At 38.1% G+C, this 21,459-nt stretch overlaps 1 protein-coding gene across 9 annotated transcripts in view; it reads right to left on the reverse strand.

Annotated features, from left to right (window-relative positions):
* Window positions 1-21,459, reverse strand: part of LOC106659193 (kalirin) — a 74,496-nt gene that overhangs the window by 21,400 nt on the left and 31,637 nt on the right. For all 9 annotated transcript variants that reach the window (XR_002763503.1, XM_014381613.2, XM_023459869.1 and 6 more), the window contains one exon: window positions 11,681-11,999. Coding sequence is in view for 8 of the 9 variants with exons in the window: in XM_014381613.2 (XP_014237099.1) it covers window positions 11,681-11,999 (319 nt within the window). In the remaining variant the exon portion in view is untranslated. The remainder of the gene's footprint in view (window positions 1-11,680; window positions 12,000-21,459) is intronic.

Raw genomic sequence — 21,459 nt, forward strand, 5'->3', positions numbered from 1 at the left:
AAAAATTCTCGGTTCGATATGTGATATTGTAATTAAAGCAGCTGCACACAATTCAATTTTAATTCTTCGGTTCAGCAGTCTTCTCGTCTGTGCGAAAATTCGCACGCACATTACTCGATGTTGTTGAGTTTTTTACCTATGTAATAACAATCAATTCACGACTAAACGAGCTGTAAATATTATTATTAAGCTCTCACATGGTATAGAAAATGGGATGCGTCGACCCATAAATGCGAGGCGCCTCACCCTCGGTTGCGCAATATGTGCATGTAAGCGCGTGTATATGTATATCACACAGTAGCTGTAGCAGCAACGCAAGCGAGAGCAAGTTCGTGTTGCGTGCAATTTCCAAACACAGTTTATATACATATGTGCGCGCGCCTGTGTGTGGGGCTGTATAAATATGTAGGTGGGTGAGGCGATGCTATGCACCAAATAGATGAACCGACGCCAGTGTCACCAAAAGCTCCAAGCGTCGAAGATTTATTTGTTTTATGCTCTGTTAATATTTTTTTTCAATATACCGCTCGTATTTTCTCGTGCGAGAAACGGTATATATTCATTGAACGATTCAACAAAATTTTCAACGAAAAAACGAGCTCACGAAATTGTTCATCGCAAAATTTCGAGTATTTTCATGATAGCGCTCAGCACTATGTACTGCAAAGGTTCAAGGTAAATCATTGCCATTGGCGCCGAGGTAAGTTTATAGTTACATGGCTCGCCTTGAACATATCCATCCACCTGTTTCGAGAGAGTTTTAAGTGAGCGCTGAGTATAAACAAAACGCAAACAGTCAGTCAAAGTCCATCTCAACGCGCGAGTAGCTATGTATATCGCGTGTACACATACTTATAACGGGCAGCTGGTTGCTGGTACCTATAAGCAAGTATAAAAGCGCGCCCATCCGGTCTCTCTCGGCGAAACAAGATGAGACTCTTGAGAAATTTACTAGTGCTATTACTTTAACCCTTGCACGTACCACTTTACTAAACTTTCGAAACAATTTCGTTACTCAATGTTTTTTTTTTTTGTTTTACTTTTTTTCTGCTCGAAAATCTAACGAGTAGTTAATAACTAAAGAGCTATAGTTTTTTCCAACGTACCTTCTCTTTATCTATAAACTAAGTCACAAACAAAGTATGTATGCAGTCGCACATAGACAGAAGGTAGCAAAATTCATCGGACGGATATCCCACGGAAACGAACTAATTAATCTTGTCATCGTGCGTACTTACATATACATAGCTGGTGCAAGCGATTACAACAATGACTTTCTGACTCGTTGAATCAGACCTAGCGCGTGACCCGATAAACTTTTAATGAGTCTTGCCTCGTAGATTTATTTAACTTTTGCCGTAAAACGTTTGTGCGATGTCCACGCATGTTTATCGCCTCTGTGTTTATATGTGCAAAGACAAACTTAAACTTTTAGATTTTAGATATACAATAAGAAGAGAAAAAACAAAAACAAATGGCAAGTAAACGAGTCTGTTGCAAATTGAACTTTCTCGTCAATATGCAGCCACATAAAGCACACTAGGTATTTTGTATTATGCTTTGATGTATTTTGGTTGCCGCGCGAGATATTTCCGGAGCGTAAACTATCTTCGGGACGATGTCGTATAGTTTTGCGACGTTATTGCTATAGAGAATGGAAAGTACCCAAGATTCTCATCAAAGTAGATCACCGAGACGTGCTAATCACTCGAAAGCTTGAGACGTTAACCCGATCGGGTGGTTTACTGAATCATCATCTTTTAAGCAACAGAGGATAACCCTCGCTATATTCAGAAGTATTTTTCTCTATGCAAAAAAAGACGGTATGAAGTCGAGTTTAAATGTGTAGTCGAAATATATTCAAGGTAACGATCTAAGCAAAAATAAACCTCATTTCTCATAGCGAACTTGTAAAATGTTCTGAGCGTTGCGATGCGTATGATATTACGTAACACATGCGAATGACCTGTTGAATCCGGATACCGAGAAAAATTTTTAAATAAGCCTCAGGTTTACAGAGAAAAAAATCATCGACAACGTGATGTAGCAGAGCGGAACGTTTTATCGTATTAATTTCTCAATCTAAAAATGTATTCACCGATGCGAATTGATGATTATTGTGTGACAACACGCATTATGATGACGTCGACAGATTATAATATTGCTCTAGACGCTTACACATATTTGTGCATATTTTTTTGCACGTAGCTGGACATTTTTAATGACTTTTTAAGCACACGATAAGTTTCAAAACTACAAAACAGCCCATATGAGTTTGTAGTATATTTTTGCGGAGACTTCCCTTACTTTAGTTAAGAAGCTTGAAATTCTCGACAAATACTTTGCGTCATATTTATCTGCAACGAAAGCCAAGCGAATCGCTCGTCAAAAGGTTTTTAGCATCTTTTTGTCGAATCGTTTACAAAGCACACTATGCTACTAGATGAGATGTGTTTCTCCACCCAACTCTAAAAAAATGGTACTTTGCCTGCCTCTGCCTGTCTCCCTCTCTATCTCTTTTTATTTTATTCTTTTTCTCTGTTATACTCTGTATAGCTTTGAGAAGGACGACGCAGATAGAGTTGTTTTCCCATGCCATCTTTTTTTGAACTCTATATGTGTATACGCGTGCACGTGTATTTTTGTGAACGATCCGACAAATTTTTTCCGTGTAAGAAAGAAGGGAGAAAAATATGTAAAATATGACAACGGAATATATAATATTAAGGTAGAATATTGCCTAAGGGAGTGGAAGCAATAAATATCAAGATATTTCAGTTTGAAAATCAGAGAGTTTTATGCAACTCGCATTACTTTTTCATTTTCATTCTTGGAATATTTATCAGGCTTTGAAGAGTCAGTTAACCTTAAAAATAAAAAAATTTTCTGCAAAATTGCGAACCTGCAGTGTAAATTTGAAAGAATTATTGTAACGTTGCATTGAAATTAAAATTGAAACTGGAGCATCTTTTAACTGCGTCTGTATGAATAGTGCTATACTTACGGCATTGCCTAACAAACAAGCGTCGCGCATAAAGGTGGCCCAAGTCATGTATCTTATCGTATTGCTAAATTGAAGGTTTTACCCAAAAAATGTTTCCCATACACGAGACGTTGAGATTAAAACCGAGCGGTGGTCGAAAGTTTTAAACGATTCGCAAGAACCGTCGAAGAGATGTCTTTGGTAGGAGAAGAATTGGGTTTCAGTGAAAAAAGGTCGAGGCGATTTGTTCGCGCGAGGCGTGCGCAGTGCGGTTCTCTTTTGGGGCTAGCCCACACAGTACTGCCGCACGTCGAAATTTCAAGTGCTAAATCGCTTTTACATTGCACTAAACGGTAAACCGTATTTTTACATTTTAAAGTGGAAAATTAATGTTTCCTGGTGAGCTATAAATACGAAACGCAATAGGTATATATTTGGTGTAGCAATGTCGAGCAAAATTGCCGTAGCAGCACAGAGCAGAGCTGCAAGAAAAATGTCACTCGCGCGCGTTCGTCTATATAATGAATCTGTTAGCCTCGAGACAATTATGTACTACTATGTTTTGGCACAAATAGTACACTTAAAATTTTGTGCGTGTACGTGTGCGTGCTCTATGCATGTACGTATACGCGCGCACCCGTACGCACGAGTGTGCGCTCGTGTTCTTCTTCCTCGTACAACACGCGCATAAAAATCTTTGTTATCATTTGATATAAGCGAGCATAATAGAAAATAGATGTAATGCATTGCACAGAGAAAAACTTCCGCAAAGGTGGAGCATACAAGAAAAATTTTCAATTCAAAATTAAATCTACAATGTATTCACTAAATATGACTATACGCGCAATATTTGAATAGCTTCTCCCTTCGAAAGCCAAACAAAGCGGATCGCGACGAAGGATATGGAGAGAGAGAGAGAGAGAGCTGCCAGTTGCAAAAGAAAATGAAGCCTTTGAAAATGAGTGAACCAATCGCAGCTTCGGCGCAGAAGTGACATTATACACACAGCTGGCATTCGGGAAAAACGTTCTAAAAGCAAGATCGATCTCGAGCTTTTGATTTTATAAATTTTCGAGTAAATTGCTTTGTGCACTTGCGCATGCAGATATAATATTTGTCCGGTATACTTATAATTACGATCGACGAAATATCCCGAAGCAATAACATTAACAGTAAGCCACGAAGCAAAATTCCAACAACTTCCGCGCGAAAATATCCAACAACTCTCCAACTCGCTTTCATCGTAATATAGGTAGGTATATGCGGCCGTTCGCACAATAAGCACAGCACTGTATATGAGCAGCACTGATTCACCTTATACTGCTTTAGACGAATCAGCTACTTTATCTTTCAGTCGATTGCTTCGTAGCAAACTTTGTAACTCCTTGCACATGTATATATCGAGAGAAGCACGTACATACTCGAATAGGACTATAGGTATCGTAAGAGACGAATAATATGCTGTTACCTGAAGACATGATTGTTAATATTTTTCCTGGCACTGTTTTTGCATTTACGACGACGCTAGCTAGTCAGCTTTACTTCGCTACGTATAGGCGGAATTGCACGCATGAAAATCAACTTGTCCACGTAGTGCACTGTTACTCATGACGATCAACTTTTATTATAACAAACGCAGGCTCTGGCTGCATCATCGTCGTCGTCGTCGTCGTTGCCGTCGTTGCCGTCGTTGCCGTCGTCGGTGTCGTCGCTCGTTGACGTTGTATTTTAATATAGCGAGGAGTAGCGCATCGCACTTCAGTGATGTATATTGTTATGCATTGCGCACCGAGGCTCGGAGCTTCAGCCGTAAAAGGAACTGTGGCCGTGCACGGCGATAGAGAGGCGAAAACTGTTACTCTTCCGAAGCGTCGAGTTTGCACCTAATATTGCCTATCTCTATGCGTAGATAATATACGCGGCATGTAGCACGCGACGTCGCAACGAAGTATATGTTTTCGGCGGCTTTGTCACTTTATTTCTTTTTTTTGACTTTTTTCACATCCTCGTTCTACAAAAAAATATTTTGTCATTGTTGGCACAAAGAGATAAAGCACTCGTCAATGAGTGACTATTTACACTTCAAACACGCTTCGGCTTATTTTGCGCGCGCACAGTTCACTCTTATTCCAGCCAAATAGATTTGAAATCGTTATTTTTTTCCGCAATAATCTTTGACATAAAAAACTGAAACGGTGAATTGGCAATCACTTATCCGTACATCACTTTTTGTACTCAATTAAAGATAAATAAAGGAAGCAAAAGTAGCGATCCAACGAGCCAGCCCCGAGAAGCGAGTCTCTCTGGCTTAAGCGTTTGTACGACTGACAGACTCCCTCTTCCGAGTTGGCGATGTGCAAGCCTTACTTAGTGTGTTGCGACTATACGACGATGATGACGACGCCAACGTTTCAAAGCGTATATACACACATGTACACGCGTGTGGCTTTTATAAATATTGTTAAAACCAAGCGGGGCTGCTGCGATGTAGCTATATATTGCTGGGAGTAACAAGTCTCTAGTCTCGACCATGCGAGGCCGCCACTCATCGCGAAATTTTCGATGAATGCGTACGTACACCTTCCACGTTTTTGTCTGTGTTCGTCGCATGCGAATTACACACATACATACACGTAAACATTTATAAATGTGTACAAGCAACGACCTACGACGGTCAAGAATTCTGCACGCATCATACGTACACCCTCGCACGTAGTATGCACTCGACGGATAATAAGAGGTACTTGGTACGCACACGTGTAGGCCTCCGTTCTGTTTAATATGCTTCACTCGCAAGCGAATCGCGAGCGTAAATTTTTGTTTTTCATTCTGCAGATAAAACTTTGATATTTGTTAAAATAATAATTATTAAGTCCACGATTTCACTCTATTTCACTTATTTGTAAAAGTAGTACTGAATTTGATACATTTTTCAGCTCATATTTGTAAGCTTTTAATCGATATTTAAGATCAAAACCCTTTTATTTGATAGCCATCCATCAAAAATATAAGCATAAATATCGCTTGCAAAGAGCAGAGTCAGCAGAATAATTAGCGAGATTACAAGTCAAACATATCCCTACAATAGAGAATAAGTACATTAACTTCTCACCTCTACTATGGGCATATGCGTGTGTAAAGCTTGAGAACTCGAAACTATAGTCAGTTTTGCGGTGTCGAGACATTGAATATGTATTACGAACGTGATAATTTATATGCATGTATATGTATATGCTTGCCGCAGAGCCAACGGAGTAACTCGTATTATAATGGCTATTTCATCTTCCGAGTCTCAATTGTTCATTATTTCGTCGGTATAAATCATACTCGGCAAATCTACACAAATGGCGATATTTCAACTTTGTAAATTATACTTGTAGGGATGCATACTTCAAATCAAATCGTTGCTTTTTTTTGTCTTCCTGTGCCTGTACATATATATACGGTCGCACATGCCGCATATGTAACTAACTGCATCTCTCAACGTAGCACGCGTCGCTGTTTAAGCAATTAGTCCAACAAACGAAGCTTTAATGCACATCTGCACATCCAATTCGGTCTATGTACAGTCGTGTGTAAATCTCGTGTACATATATATGTGCGTGGATGCTGTACATTTTCATAGTCCAGCGCTCGCAGAGTTGGATACAATTTCTACGATTTCGCAGCGCACAAGATGTATAACTGTGCGTTAGAATCCCAGTTGTGTACAATACAGATACCACCTCCTCCCCTTTAGACCAAATGTAGCCGTTTGTTTCAACTTTTTGACTCGACTGCAAAACTTTGCCTATGATTAAATAAGTTTGCTGCAACACACCATGATAATTATTTCCATGCAGACTTTTTGCGGCGTCTCTTTTTCTCCAACAAATTGTTCCGAAATCATAGTAAACTAATTTTTCAATAGAAATTCGTGAATGAGACTTTTTAATCAAAACATGAGATATCACTTGTATTAAAATTACATTGATATTGCCATAGTGCTTCATACGAGTTCGAGCATGTTTTGTTGTAAAAAAAGAAATATCATCAGCAATATGTGCTCTGAATATCTTTTCGTTCTAAAATTCCACACGCTCATTCGTTGTTAATCCCTTTTACTCACGCAATTTGTTTACGCTCGAATTATATTAACGGACGTGAATGACGTATCTGAGCGTCCGAGCACCATCATCTTCGTTCGGCGTTCATTATTATTTATATACGTATATCGAAAAATTTTCTCTCATCGAAAAATATTTTTAAACTAGCTCTCTTGTACGTTCGTTTCAGCTCTCGACATGCAGTAGCAGCTTTGCACAAGACGTCAGAGCCGTACCACAGCAACAGCAAAACATCGATATTGAGAATATCGCAAAAGGGAGTCGTGCGACTGTGTGTGGCGCGCGCGCGTATATTGAAAAATAAAAATAAAATGTCGTCGTACTATGTTGTATACACGTTGCACAGTAGCAGCAGCGGCAGTTGCTATTACTGCAGATGTGAATAAAAAGAAGCACTGCGCCAGGGGCACGAGGTATACGCGCGTCGGGTTTTGGCTCGAGTAAAAATAATTCGTTAAGGTTTTTTTTTCACTTCTTATACATGGGAAGTATTGCGCTATTATGTAAGCTCAGCGCTCGCCCGCGCCTCGAAAGGACTACTCAAAATAATGGAATAAAAAAGAAGAGTTGAAGGAAGAATAACTTTTCTTTTCGTGAGGCGGTCTTAATGCTTATTTTCAGGACGCATTAATCGAATTACTTTTAATAATACTTGGACAATATAAACGGGATTTTACATTGTTGGTGAAAAATATAATCGCTTTCGGATACTTGATCTTCTTCAGAACTATATATTCGATCTTTTACAATCAAGTAATGGACGCACCTATCATTTATAAGGGCACAATTTTTACCGACCGAGTACAGAAAATGTGTATTTTCACTGAGAAAAAGATTTGTTTAAGCCAATTAAATATATTTTATTGAAAAAAATTTAATTGAGGTAACAAAATTGTATTTGAACCAATTAATTATTTTCTAAATCCAAAGAAATATTTATGTATGTCAATTAAATCATTTAATTTTTGGATTCAACAAAATATTTATTTATTATGAATAAATATTAAGTAGTTTTAAAAAACTCGTTTAATTGACTCAAAAAAATCGGTTTAATTGTTCACCCACATGAATTTCAATAACATATTTATTTGTTCGAAATAAATATTTTATTGAAATCAAGTAGTTTTCATTTAATAGATATTATTAAATATTTTTTTTTTATTATAATTACTTATTTGATTGAAGAAATCAAATATATTATCGGTTTAATGTTATGATAATATATTCGCAAAAAAATATTTTGTTGAGTATGATGAAATAAATTAAACATAATGAAAAAAATTTTTAGTTTAAACAATTAAATATTTTTCGAAATCAACTAATTTTCATGTAATAAATATTATTCAATATTTATCGTAATTATCATAATTATTTTTTCGTTCAACCGTCAATGTGTATACTATACGCCGTATAGGATAGATGTATGTAATAATTTAAGGCGAGTTTAAAAATATACTTAATAAAATAACCGTAAAATTTCTCTTGTAAAAAGCAATTCTAAACTTTACACAGAGCTTCATCTAAGAAGTTGAATATCATTAGTTTCCAATATTGCATTTTTTTAATATTCAGATTTAATTGAAATAATTAAATATTTATTCGATTTTCAATTAAATATTAAATTATTTTAGTTTTGATCCTTTACCTACATGGCGCATTTCCCACACCCTTAAGTGACAAGAAAATGTTCGAGATTGCTATATAAGACAGAAATATTCGTAATGATAGTATGCGATTGACTACTGCGAGCGAACTGTTATCCAAGCGTTAGAATTAAGCGACAGTCTCATGTGTTGAAGTAGGTAGAAATTAATGTATTATTCCATAGTTATTAAGATTGTTCAATAATTATGTAATAAACTAATTAATATACAACATACATACGATGTGATCATATGATAACTTAAACTAAATATTTCGCTATCAAATATACCACACTATTTTAAAGACATCACTTCAAGTTATTTTTCAATAATGTATTAGATTCACCAGTATATTTCAATGAACATAACCAAATATTTTTTCGCAGCATCAAATTAATAAATCAAATCTAATACATATTTATTTGAATTAATGAAATACATTTTTGCATTCAAAAAAATATTACATTCGATCAAGTAAATATTTGTTCGAAGTAATGCAATTATATTCTTAAGGCAATACCAAGGCCTTATTTTTTATCGACTGAGCCCCGAAAATCAAACTAATTCTATCTTTTTTCGTGTTCTGAATTTCGAAAAATGATTCTATGGTGCTCTCTATTTTATTTCTCTGAACAGCTGGTGTATACTTCCACACTTTTCATAGAGCGGTTTCCCAGGAAAATGGGATAAAAATTTTCGATCCTATTTTTCTCGGTTCTTCTATTCTATTGTTACTCTGTCGGTAAAAATGAGGCTTCGGCATCGCCTTAAGACTTTAAAAGTTTTTTCCTTTACTCAATATCAAAGTCGTCACAAAATCAATCGTCAAAGTAAATTTCGAATCTTGTGCATGAATAAATAATACACAATATTTATGTATTTACATATTTTCATCGAAACGTGAAAATCTTTCATGTCTTCGATACAATTGTAGAAATTCGATAAATCATTCAAGACAGCGTTGCAATTCTTTTAATCTTCTTTCTTTCTTCACTTTTTCGAATTTGACAAAATCGTGTACGCGACAAAAAGAGTTTGTGTATAAAAACGAAAAGTTGTCAGTTTGGTAAAGTCAAGCTTTGGGCGTTGTGCGACAAAAGTTAGACGAGAGTAGCATACGCGCAGCAAGAGAAAAGCAAGAAAAAAGGATTTTCTTTTCCCACTCGCTTTTTATCTCTCTCTCTCTCTCTCTCTTTCTCTTTCCATCTTGAACATTTGTGCACAGTCTTGGAATACCGAAGTTCAAAAACTCCTGAAATGACCGTAAAAAGGTCTCGAACGCGCAAGTACGTACGTATGTATATCGATCGAAAGCACACGGGTATTGTTTGAATATTCGAGCTATCGAAGATATGTAGTTCTCCTTGGCGGTAGAACATGGCACCGCAAGCTTTGTTCGCAAATGCAGGCACACACGCAGCGATGCGTACGACTTGTGACGTGCAGCCAAGTTCGGCCGGGTATATCAACGAATTGCGCATACTGACGATGAACTCATGCTAATTATTGAGGCAAAGTATATGCGCCAGCAGTAATTGTCAATCGATTACAGATACTTGTGTGATAAACGATAAGCAACATCTTCTTTCTATAGTTTCCAAGATAAATTCTGATTCTAATGTTAATAAAATTATCTTATTTTTTACATACTTGAGTTTATTCGAATATACTTTATGCAAAAGTATAGCGAAAAATGCCTGCACTGTGTGGCACAAGTTCACATTTATGGCACGCTTTTCTGGGCCAATCACACTCGCATAGTAAGACTTGTGACTCAAAAAAGGGGGCATAAATGTGAGCTTAGTTTCAAGTGTTACTCACAGCCCTTATATCGTAAAGTACTATTTTCCCGCACTTTTTATTGCGCAAAAAGCGTTTTTGAACACTAGTGTGCGGTAAAATGCCTCGTTTTTGTACGTAATATCATACTTTTATGAAAGTATTTTTTGCTTACTTTGTAACGTATCAAACTTCGCAATTTCTCATTTACCACATTTGCTCTACGCAAAGTGAGATGTGATCAAAAGCTCCATTTACTTAGGGATGCATATTATAACATACCTGAATACTTGCACAATGAGCACATAATACGCTAAAATATACTGATTCAATGCATGTTCCAATGGTAATGTGTAGACTTTGTATCCGAGAAGAAATTTCGCCAAACAATATTACTCATGGACTCTTTCATGTATAAGTGAAAAAATAAAATAAAAAAAACTGATCAAGCGAAGCGAAGTCAAGAAAACGTAAAACATGAAAGAAAGAAAAGATCTTGTGAATCTTGACTGAAAAAAGGAGATTTGGAAAGCACTCAAAGAGTTTCCGAAGAAAATTATAAACGGTAAACAATAAAATAACGATTGACGTACGCAACGTGCATGGCTAATTATTCTAATCGGTAAGATTTCAACTCAAACTACAGTGAATCAATTTTTTTTTTAATGCGAAAAAGTCTTTCTGTTTTTTTTGGTTCCGATCGATTTTTTGTTTCACGCACAAACGTTAAAAATCTGCTCGGTATAAATCCGCCAGTTTAGAAATATAAGGGCTAGATAAAATCGCAGCAGAACGTTTTTCAAAGGTTCAGAGCCAAAGTGCACGATTGCTGGTGTTATTTGAATCTTCCGAAGGCAGGGCAAGGTAGAAAATAGATTTAAAAAAAATTTTTTTTTTAATTGAAAAATAAACGATGATAATGTTTATTTATCGCAAAAATAACCCCATATTTTAAAAGTGCACACCAAAAAACCTGTACCTACAGATTTTTACAAAAAGATTTCAACTTTATCTATTTTATACAATGGAAAATTCATGCACGAAATTGCACTTTTGCGCATTAATAATGGGTTAGTGGAATATGCTACAAACTGTCGTATTTTCGAAGCACACAATATCCTCCGGTATAAAAATAGGAAATAAATTTTAACTCGAGAGAAAATACTCACCATCGTCGGCATTGAGAGAAGTTTGCTGGGCCATAGTGGCGCCGCAGGCCTGCGGCATTGACGGTGGCTTTTTCGATGGCGAAGTCTTGCAAGCAGCTGCCGGTGGCTGTTTAAGTGCGCTCGTTGGCACTAAACCTTCAGCCGGGGGCTCGCTTTGCCCCGGCGTCTGGGCCAATCTCACCAGAGTCCATTCGACACCACTTCCGCTGCCGCCGTTTTCCAGCACCTCGACCTGCTGTCCCTTGCTGACGCTGAGTTCGCGCGAGCCCGGAGCTGCCGAGTGATCTGCCACGACCCACGTCATTTCTGTTACCGCCGTCTGTAAAGCGAAAATACGTAAAAGGATTGAATTATATTGATTTGCGGTTCGATGTTCTCAGCGCAACTTTAATGCCGCAATTCAACTTTAACGACCAACATTTTCCCTTGTTTGCTTGAATTAGTACTCGAGCTACCTGGGGAGGCAAATTTGCATGGAAAGCGCAAAACGTCACGTCGATAATAAGCGACGATTAATCTAAATTAATAGCCAAGCTAGACTTGTGAATTACCACTGCTTTAAGGACTTAATAACTATGGAGTTTTCCCCGCAACTGTCTCGATGCGGGTTAGCATGAGAAGATAATTGTTGTTGCCGCATTCTACGTATGTATTGACTTAACAAAAGTTTAACACAATCAGGCAGCTAAAAGGGCGCACTATATAAGTACCCGTTTTCACGCAATAATCAATCGTTTCCATTTTTATTTCTAGATAATCAATAATGGCAAGATATACACGTAAGGGTCAACGTATTTCCATGCTTGTTAAGGGTAATTTATTGTTTAGTTTTGTTTATGTAATGCGGAGAGGGCATATGCACAAGTAGTCAATTTATTCCAACAAGTTGAGTCTGAGAAAATTCCATTCATGCGCTTATGCCGAGTATTGGCAATACTTAGGAGGGAAAAAGCTCAAAAGCGAACAAATGATGTCTTGAGGGCTGGGGAGTATGAATCGGGTCCACGCTCGGAAGGTTGTAAAACAGTTTGTTCGTCGTAAGAAGTTTCTCACGCGAGCGCATAAGCTGACTCTTCCATTCCGTGACACCAAAAGTCTCGAAATGTATATTGTAGAGCTTGATCGCAAGGTGCACAATAAAAGTTGTTACGCACGCACGCATCGCTAAATTTGCCACACTTTAGGAAAACTTGGCATTCACTTGAATAATGCATCTTTCTTTCTCTCTTTCTCGTCGTCTCTCTATATGAAAGGTCTTAAAAAGTGATGCAACGCGTGTTGCTATACCTACGGGCCCAGGTACATATATGCGCGCAGCCGTGTACGAGCGAGGATTTAATAACTTTTGCTTTGCACGTCGTCGTCACTCGCAGACAACGCGTACGCAGCAGCTCGAGTAACCATATAAGCCAGCTATGCGCGTTTACAATAAAGGACTACAATGTGTTATTAGAATGCTGAGCTTGTGCTCTAGCTGGAGCAGCAGCAGCGCACATCTTTCCGCGAATAGTTTCAACGTTAAATCGAGCTTCTCGAGCTTACATAAGCTTTTGTGCACGCGGATCATCATTGAGCAACTGAATGGGGATTTTCTTTCGAATTTTCCTCGGTGGATATATGCGCCCGATAGAATTAATTAAAAAGTCTCGTCAAGAAACTGGTGATACCGAGGGAAGAGGCAACTCCAGCATTTACTCATGCGGTGTACCAACAAACTTCCTCGTGACAGCTCGAAAATGGAGAAACCGAGCATTTTCTCGTTTCATATGCGTAGCCTTAATTCGAACACAAATGTATACCATGAACCCGAATATTTCGTTTTTCTCCGCTAAAACTTTAAAATATTAATTGTGCTTTACTGATAAAGTTCACAAAAATCTCCGAGACCTACTGACATCCAAACTTAGACTAGCTTTTTTGATCGATCTTTAAAAACGTTATACCCTTTAAATACTAATATAATAAGAAAAATGAAAACATTTCTACGTCAAGTGCAAGGGAAGAAAAGTTTTTCCGCGACGTGCGCCATCTTACTTATTTCGTAATTGTTTTATTTTGAGTTTCCAGCGTGCTCTCTTCAAAGCAATTCAAAGATCAGTTTTAATTACTATAGTGAACTTCTTCTCCATTCAACTTCTCAGCTTTAATGAAAAGCGCCTCTATACACGCGCGCTCGTCTTAATGACTCATTGCTACGCCAGAGATAGAGGCTGAAAGAGCAAAAGGGAGAGGTAGAAAGAGAGAGAGAGAACAGAGAGCGATGCAGATGAGTGACACAAGAAAGCGAGAGAGTGTGCGTATGTGCGAATTGAAATACCTTGATACTTTCGACAGGGCCTAATGGGCAAATGCGATACATAACGTTACATTGAATTTCGATTTGACCTCTTTATTGTCTATTCCAATTGCGGTCATAAGAGCGCCTCTCGTTTGTTCGCCCATATATACACGAGAAAGGGTCGAATGTGTGCTCGAGCGATAAGAGCAGTCGCTCTGTGTTACTCGATACACAATGCTGTCTGCAGCTGATGCACATACTCGGACGCACACCCACGCACACACACAAGAGCTGCATAGGCTCTTCTCTCATACTGGACATATTTGAGGGTAATAAGAGGCTTCTAGTAGCGCTGGATCCAACCTTTCACGCGACTATTCCGTTTGTGTCGCGTTAAGCAAACACGCGTATGAATCGACCCTATTTATCTTTATTTCCAAGGCATCTCTAATCGATGTATTAATTTACATTTTTTACATCGGATTCTATTCAAAGTTATTTTTCTCTCTTATATATAGTTCAACTCGTGTGCACAGGCACATACGTACAAAGTTCATTTTTAAATCTCATGCATAAACACGCTTGGGTTTAATGCGTTTGCCGGTGTGTGCGCCTACACGCGAACGAGCATACAAACTACAAGCCAGTGACAAGTCGCTTGACATTTTATTTAATTAAAATACAAAGTACGCCGCACGTACACCAACACTACTATTACTACTACAACGTGGCCACTTATACATCGCTGAGTTTGACACTGTGGCAATTTACTCACTGAAACGCGTTGCACATACACATACAGACACAAAAACATTTACTGCACCTATTTACAGTATAGTGTACAAGTAGGTGAAAGAGTAATGTATTTTTCGAGTATAAACATCTAAAAGTATGAATATATGCAGACTCGTAAGAATACACCCGCGATCCATGCTTATGTAATATGCACGCATGAATACTGCGACATGGTAGATGCACAAGTAAGAAAGACCCGAAGTAGCACATGCTGCGTTCAATATTTTATGAAATATACGAATTCGAAGTAGAAAAAAATTCGTAGAAAAAAAAATATTGCGCACGCACGTTTTCGAATATGTGATTGGAGAATATTTTTCTCGACGCAGATAAAGCGATGCGACATGATGCCCGGACACGTATTAGGCGAGAAAATAAGGCAAATAATAACAGTGGCTGTCTTTTTTGCGTTACTTGATGAAGAGAGAAGCGCGTATGCTTGTCCTTGAACAGTGCCACTGATTGGATTCATCCACTGCTATGGTACACAGATTTTTCAGTGCCACGCGTGGCGCGAAGAGCATGCATACGAGTATACGTGTTACACTCACACATGCACGATCAGCTTTTGCTCGGTCAACGCTTATTTAAGCAGTCGCGTGTCCCGGTTTTCATCGCGCACGTATACTACGTGAGTATGTGTCTGTGTGCTTAAGAGTAGAGCAGTAAAACTCACCGAGGCATAAGTAATGCATCAATCCATGCTCCGTTGGACCAAGAATTCAAAGACGACCCTGTGTCTACACCTCTCATACTCCACCGTCAGCTCACCTATTCCTTTTCTTATCCAAATTGTATTTATGTATTTATGTTTTTCTCGCTTTCTTTCTCTCTCCCTATTCTTATTTTTTCCATTTCTTCATTACGTCTATGATCTATAATCAACAAATAGACCACAGAGTGTTCGAAGATGAATGCGATATTTCACCACTCGAAATTTCGGTTATTTTTCTCCCTTGGCAAGAACTAGACTATTATTCTCGAGGCGTTAATTTAATTTCCGCAAGCTCGGATCTTGAGTTTTTTTCACGCCTTTTGTTTCTCGCACTACAGTTACGTAGAGGTTCATGATTCTTTATGAATCTATGGCAAGATTTCACTTTTATTTATACTTTTTTTCTTTCACAGAAAAACGGAAGAAAAAGAAAGTAGAGGCGCGCTTAGAAGACAAAGGACTAATCCAAGCAAAAGAAATCTGCACGTAGGATTGTATCTGTCCAGCACAGGTTTGATAATTTTTTTAAGCTTTTTCTCGCAACTTGTGCTGCATTGCACTGCACGCATCCTGTCAGTTTTGCGTTTAAAATGTTATCGATCCGTTTCGGCCAGGTAAGTCAATTATTGAGCCATTGGTGTTTGTTGCTGCAAACAATATTGAGACGAGAATCTGAAGCTTTTCTAGCTTTCTGAGCAGCATCAGCACTACGGAAGCATACAAAGTTGTATTTACACAACTTTGGTAGAGGATTAACACTTGAGTTTAGATTTTCCTTTTCCGCAACACGTCAATGTTTTGAAGATTAAAATATTCAAGCGTCCAGAATCATGTTTCGCTCATTCTACGTAGCGAGCTTAGCATTCCGTTATGAACATTTTTACGGCGCGCATCTTACAAAATATACATCCTGCGGAACTTTATCGCGATGGTAAAATTCAAAATATTCTTCTCGGAATTTGCGCTGCCAGCTAGCGGCAGACGTGCTCGCGCGCTGATTTACGTCGAAAGAAACATTTTATCGAACTAAACCCTTCGTGTGTATATACCGTGTATATGCATAAGTGTGTGGGTGCGAGCGCGAGTCGACGATGCACGATATGCGTGTGTGTGTGTGTGTGTGTGTGTGTGTGTGTGTGTGTGTGTGTGTGTATTTGTGCTGCTATCAGCAGTGTAAGGACATTTAAAAGAATATGTAGGTACATAATAATACTGGGGTTTCCGCATGAAAAATCCCTCGGATGTAGGTCAGGATAACATTGTAACGCCGCTACAACTGCCGCGCAGCTACATAGCTGATCGCCAACTTTTTTTTCAACTATTAACCTCTGTGCATATGTGTATGTACCTATGTGTACGTATGACTACACACGTGAAGAGTAAGCGAAAATGTCATCTTTCTCTCGATGTTGCGCGGAAAAGGTCGCGTCCAACTTTCCGAAAGCCCGATATATATCTCGTACACATTTCATGAGCGACCGATGGAAATATTTAACTGGTGCACGAGCACGTGTGTAATCGTATACCCGGGGGGTAGAAATTTCGATGACCACTTACGAAATTGCACGTTCTATGTAGCTGCGTTACGGATCCTTTATAATATGTGTAATTTGGCATTGCCGCGCTGGAGCTGATAAGCCGTTACAGGTGCACACGGTACACACACACGCACACACACGCTCACGCGCGCGACTCTCAGGTATAGGGCAGTGGCAACTTTATAATAAAGTGGGTGAACCATCGTTCGGAATATGCGATCGCGAGCGAGTGTGCGGGTTTCACGTACAGAGTATTACCCTATACGTAGCTGGTAATTGAATCAAATTCATTGAGCAATTGATCTTTGACGTGCATAATCGAGGTGCGCGAGCGGGTGCAACTCTACGCCTATTAATACTCGGCTAGAGATTCGCGCGCACCGGAGCGCACACAGCTACCGTGCATGGAGGAAATTCGAGGATTACGGGCCACTCTTGTTTTATACGTAAAAAATAGCCTATTTTTTACAAATTCTCTTACTGAATAAATTAAAGATTACTAAAATGTTCAGTTGTTGATAATTTATACATAACTACATCAATAATTCATTAGTAGGTCAAATAAAAAGATATAAAAACTGTTTTTGTGTCACCCCAATCTAAAGTAACATTTTACTCCCGCTGAGCAAAACCAAAATGTTACTTTAGGCTGGGGGATTCACAAAAAATTGTATTTGCACCTATGTAGCGAAAAAAGAAAGTCTCAGAGCACGTGATTGTCAACCTCGGCTTCGCCTCTGATGATAAATTGCACGTGCTCTGAGACTCTCCAGTTTTTCACTCCCTAGGTGCAAAATACACTATATCGAAAAAATTCATGCAAAGAATGCATTTTAAGTTAACATCCAAAAATGAATGAAAGCCTGCGCCGTTCTACTCGCATCTCCCCTGTATAAAAGAAAACATGAAAATGACTATTTTTGAATTATTGAACAAGTGCCCTCTAATATCTCACTTTCCTTTAGCTGGCAGCAACGCTATAGTGCCAGTAACTAGCCCTAATCCCTGAAACGGTATCCAGCAAATTTTAATATGCAACCTTTTGCAGTTCCCATAGGGAATCGTCTATTTATACTATAAATACAAAGAAACACGCCGGAGCAAGCCGTGCTAGGACGTAGTGTATACACTCACATATCAGACCGGCATGGCAATTAGGTTAATTAAACGTACAACTGCGTATGCATATATCTAAGTAGTGGAGCGCCGTGCGGCAATGGCACGGCAGCACTCCGTGTGTGACCCTACAAGTGTAGTTGCAACGAGGCTATAGATGTGCCCATATAATGTGTATATAATATAGGTGCTCGTAGGTGCGCTGCACTGCTCTCCGACGAGCGGCTCTCTCGCTTTCTTGCGCACTCGCGCGCTTTTAATGCACCTCGCACATATACGCACGCGTGTTAATTGATCACCATTGCGCGCGAGCTTTTCATTCCCGTCGATCTCGCCTGACTTTGTGCTTCTGCCATACTCCCGATTGTTATATTACAAAGCGAGAAATTTGCTATGAATAAAGCTCGTCGATATATGTGCGCGCCGGACGAGCTTTCGAGAGGAAAAGTAGAAACAGAGCTCATTGCTTGAGTGATATAGCGACTACCATTGATTTCGTCCCGACTTGAGCGATTTGTTATAAAGGAGATCGGAATTTCTTCATACTTTGCAAATGAAAGTCGATAAAGATTAGAGGTCAAAGTCTATGAAACAGCGTTCGATTCAAGGCATTACTTGAGTGAACCAAATTTCAATATTATTCAAATGAACATTGCCAAATGACACATTTGATAATATTATTTTTAACTCTGAAAAAACATTTTTTACGAATTTTCAATGATTTTTTTCTAGAATATTCATTTTGCAAATCAATGACCTATGACTTTTGATATTTTTCTTTGATACAAGAGTTCACGGTATAGGTCGTGCGCACGCAAAAAATAAATAGCCCACCTTATATTGCCGTTAGAACGAAGCTACTACAATATTTGTCGCGAGTCACTGCTCTAAAGACTTTTTATCAACGCAATTCAAGCATTAGAGTAAGGGAAAGAGAAAAGCAAAAGAAGACAGAGAGCTTTTAACGAGAGCAAACGATTGAATTATTTCGCGCAAGGCATACGTATATAGAGCTATACGTGTATAACTACAGTAGAGCAAGTATAGCCAAGTCTTTACTTTAAGCGCAAAAAAAGAAACTTCTGTCATTGGCAGCACTGACAAAGGTAACAGAAATACTTCATAAGAAAAATGGATACAACTATTACAAAATGTATAAATAGTATATATAAATCAACACCATCGACGTATCAGCAAGTAGTCCAAATACTAAGAGTATATCAGCTAGATACCTACTAATAAAAATATAAATTATAGAATACACGCTCCTATGCACGTGAATAAATCGATGACTAATTACATTTGAATGAAAATTCGGCACGTCATCTCAAACAATGAAAAATATTTTTACTTAAAAATCGATTTAATCATAAAAAATGGTGGCTTTACATGTTTTAGCTACGAAAATTACGAAGCGCACAATACTTGCGAGTACACGAGGAAAAATAAGACGGGTACTTTTGATTAAATTGAGATAGTGGGAAACCTTAAGCAAAAATAACTAGCACACGTGTGCCCGTGTTTTTTTCCACTTCTTCTTTCTCTGCACGAGTACCTTCTAATCTCGCATGGGGATTCACTGAGGCGAGTGACTTTTTATCGTCGCTTAAAATTACATTCGTAGTCCGTATAATGATAGGCTTTTTTAAATTGAGCCAACATCGTTTGAGAAACTAACTTGCAAAGAAGTTCGCAAAGTTATACTTCAGTATGAGTCTCATCAAAGTTTTCTTATATAAGAAAAATAATAATTATTCTCTTTATGCGTTTAAAAAATAAAAATTAATTCAAACAAACTTCGAGGGAATTTCAATCAAGCGCGGTAACGCGTATAATATACTCTCTCCGTCACTGATCAAAAACTCTTAAAACGTCAAGCGAAACGAGCAAAAGTTTTTCCGAGCACTTTTTCATTTGTGAGCACGCGCATAGAATCACAGTCGTAATTTTTAAGTCCTTTTTCGAGTTTTCTTTTAACTAATGAGCGCATTATACTTGAAATCTGCGAAAAAATTATTTACGATTGTTCCTTCAAAACTGAAAAGTTGTAAAATTTATGAAATCACGTCGCGAAGTGTTGCTTATGATTACGTTCATAATTTGCGCCTATTTATTACTCTCGTGTACTTTTGACTCATCTATTTCACTCATGCAACGCATTACAGAGAACAGCCGATAATGAAGTTAACTTTTTGCCTCGATTTTTTCCCTCCTAGTTCCACCAAGTGTCACGTATGCTGTGTCGTGATCGTGCGAGCGATTTGCTCTTGAAAGATGATAAAAATAATTTTTCACGAACTCATCGTTAATCGATGCGAGGCGTGCTATGATATTTTTAACGTTTAGTTTGACGCAAAGTCGAAGGTTTTCGGCTTATCGTCTGTGTGTGCGCTCACGTTTGCCTCTATTTCTCTCTGCTACAGAGCCTCCGGTGCGCGCGAACTCTATGCACCGTACACATGTACAACCTTTATATGTACATGATGTATGCATGGATGAGTACAGGGTCTTTTTTCGCGTAAAGCCTCGTCTTTCAGTTTCATTCGATTGACTTCAACGTGTTTTCGCGTAAGCGCAAATACGCGTTAGCATCAATTTGTCTTATCTTGAATTTTCTATTTCCGTATGAATTTCTACAATTTTTTTCTCATCCTGCATTGTAAGATTATGTAAAGGTTGAAAGCAATTTTTATTCAGACTTTTTTTCAATTCGATTTGATTCTTGGCAGCGCATGCCTATAGCTGGGTTCCACGATACTTTGGTTTCTTGGGAAAGGAAATGAACCTTAGGGTCTTCCAAGTTCAAATAATCAGATAAACCAAACATAAAATAAAAAACTATTCGCATGCTGATATGAGTATAGTTTATAGAACTGAGCGCATCTATGCGTCACAGAATTTTTATATTCACAAAACATGTTCATTTAAAATTAACACATAAATGTTTCATGAATATTTTTTTTCCATTTTGGAATCGAACTTATTATTCGAGTTACTCGAAGGAGGTTATAAATGGGGAGGTAACTTTACGCAGTTGTACCACAACTTACAGCTGGTGATTGCGGAATAAACCACGAGAGAAAACGTGTCATGCGTGCAGTCAGACTCTTAGCTGACTCTTACTACTTATTTCAGAACTTGTTATTTTGCTTTCTACCTCGCTGATCGCTCTGCTGCAGTTGCGTCTATCAATCTAACGGATTTTGATATTCACGTATTTTTCATAAATACTTCTTACTTCGGATGAAAATGTGCATTTATATGTATTTATTGATTCGTACTCATCAACTCATTTATAACACGCTTCTCTGTATCACAAGATGAAAAATATAAGTTT

The sequence above is a fragment of the Trichogramma pretiosum genome, unplaced genomic scaffold (assembly GCF_000599845.2).
Source record: "Trichogramma pretiosum strain Unisexual culture from Peru unplaced genomic scaffold, Tpre_2.0 scaffold16, whole genome shotgun sequence".
Taxonomy (NCBI): domain Eukaryota; kingdom Metazoa; phylum Arthropoda; class Insecta; order Hymenoptera; family Trichogrammatidae; genus Trichogramma; species Trichogramma pretiosum.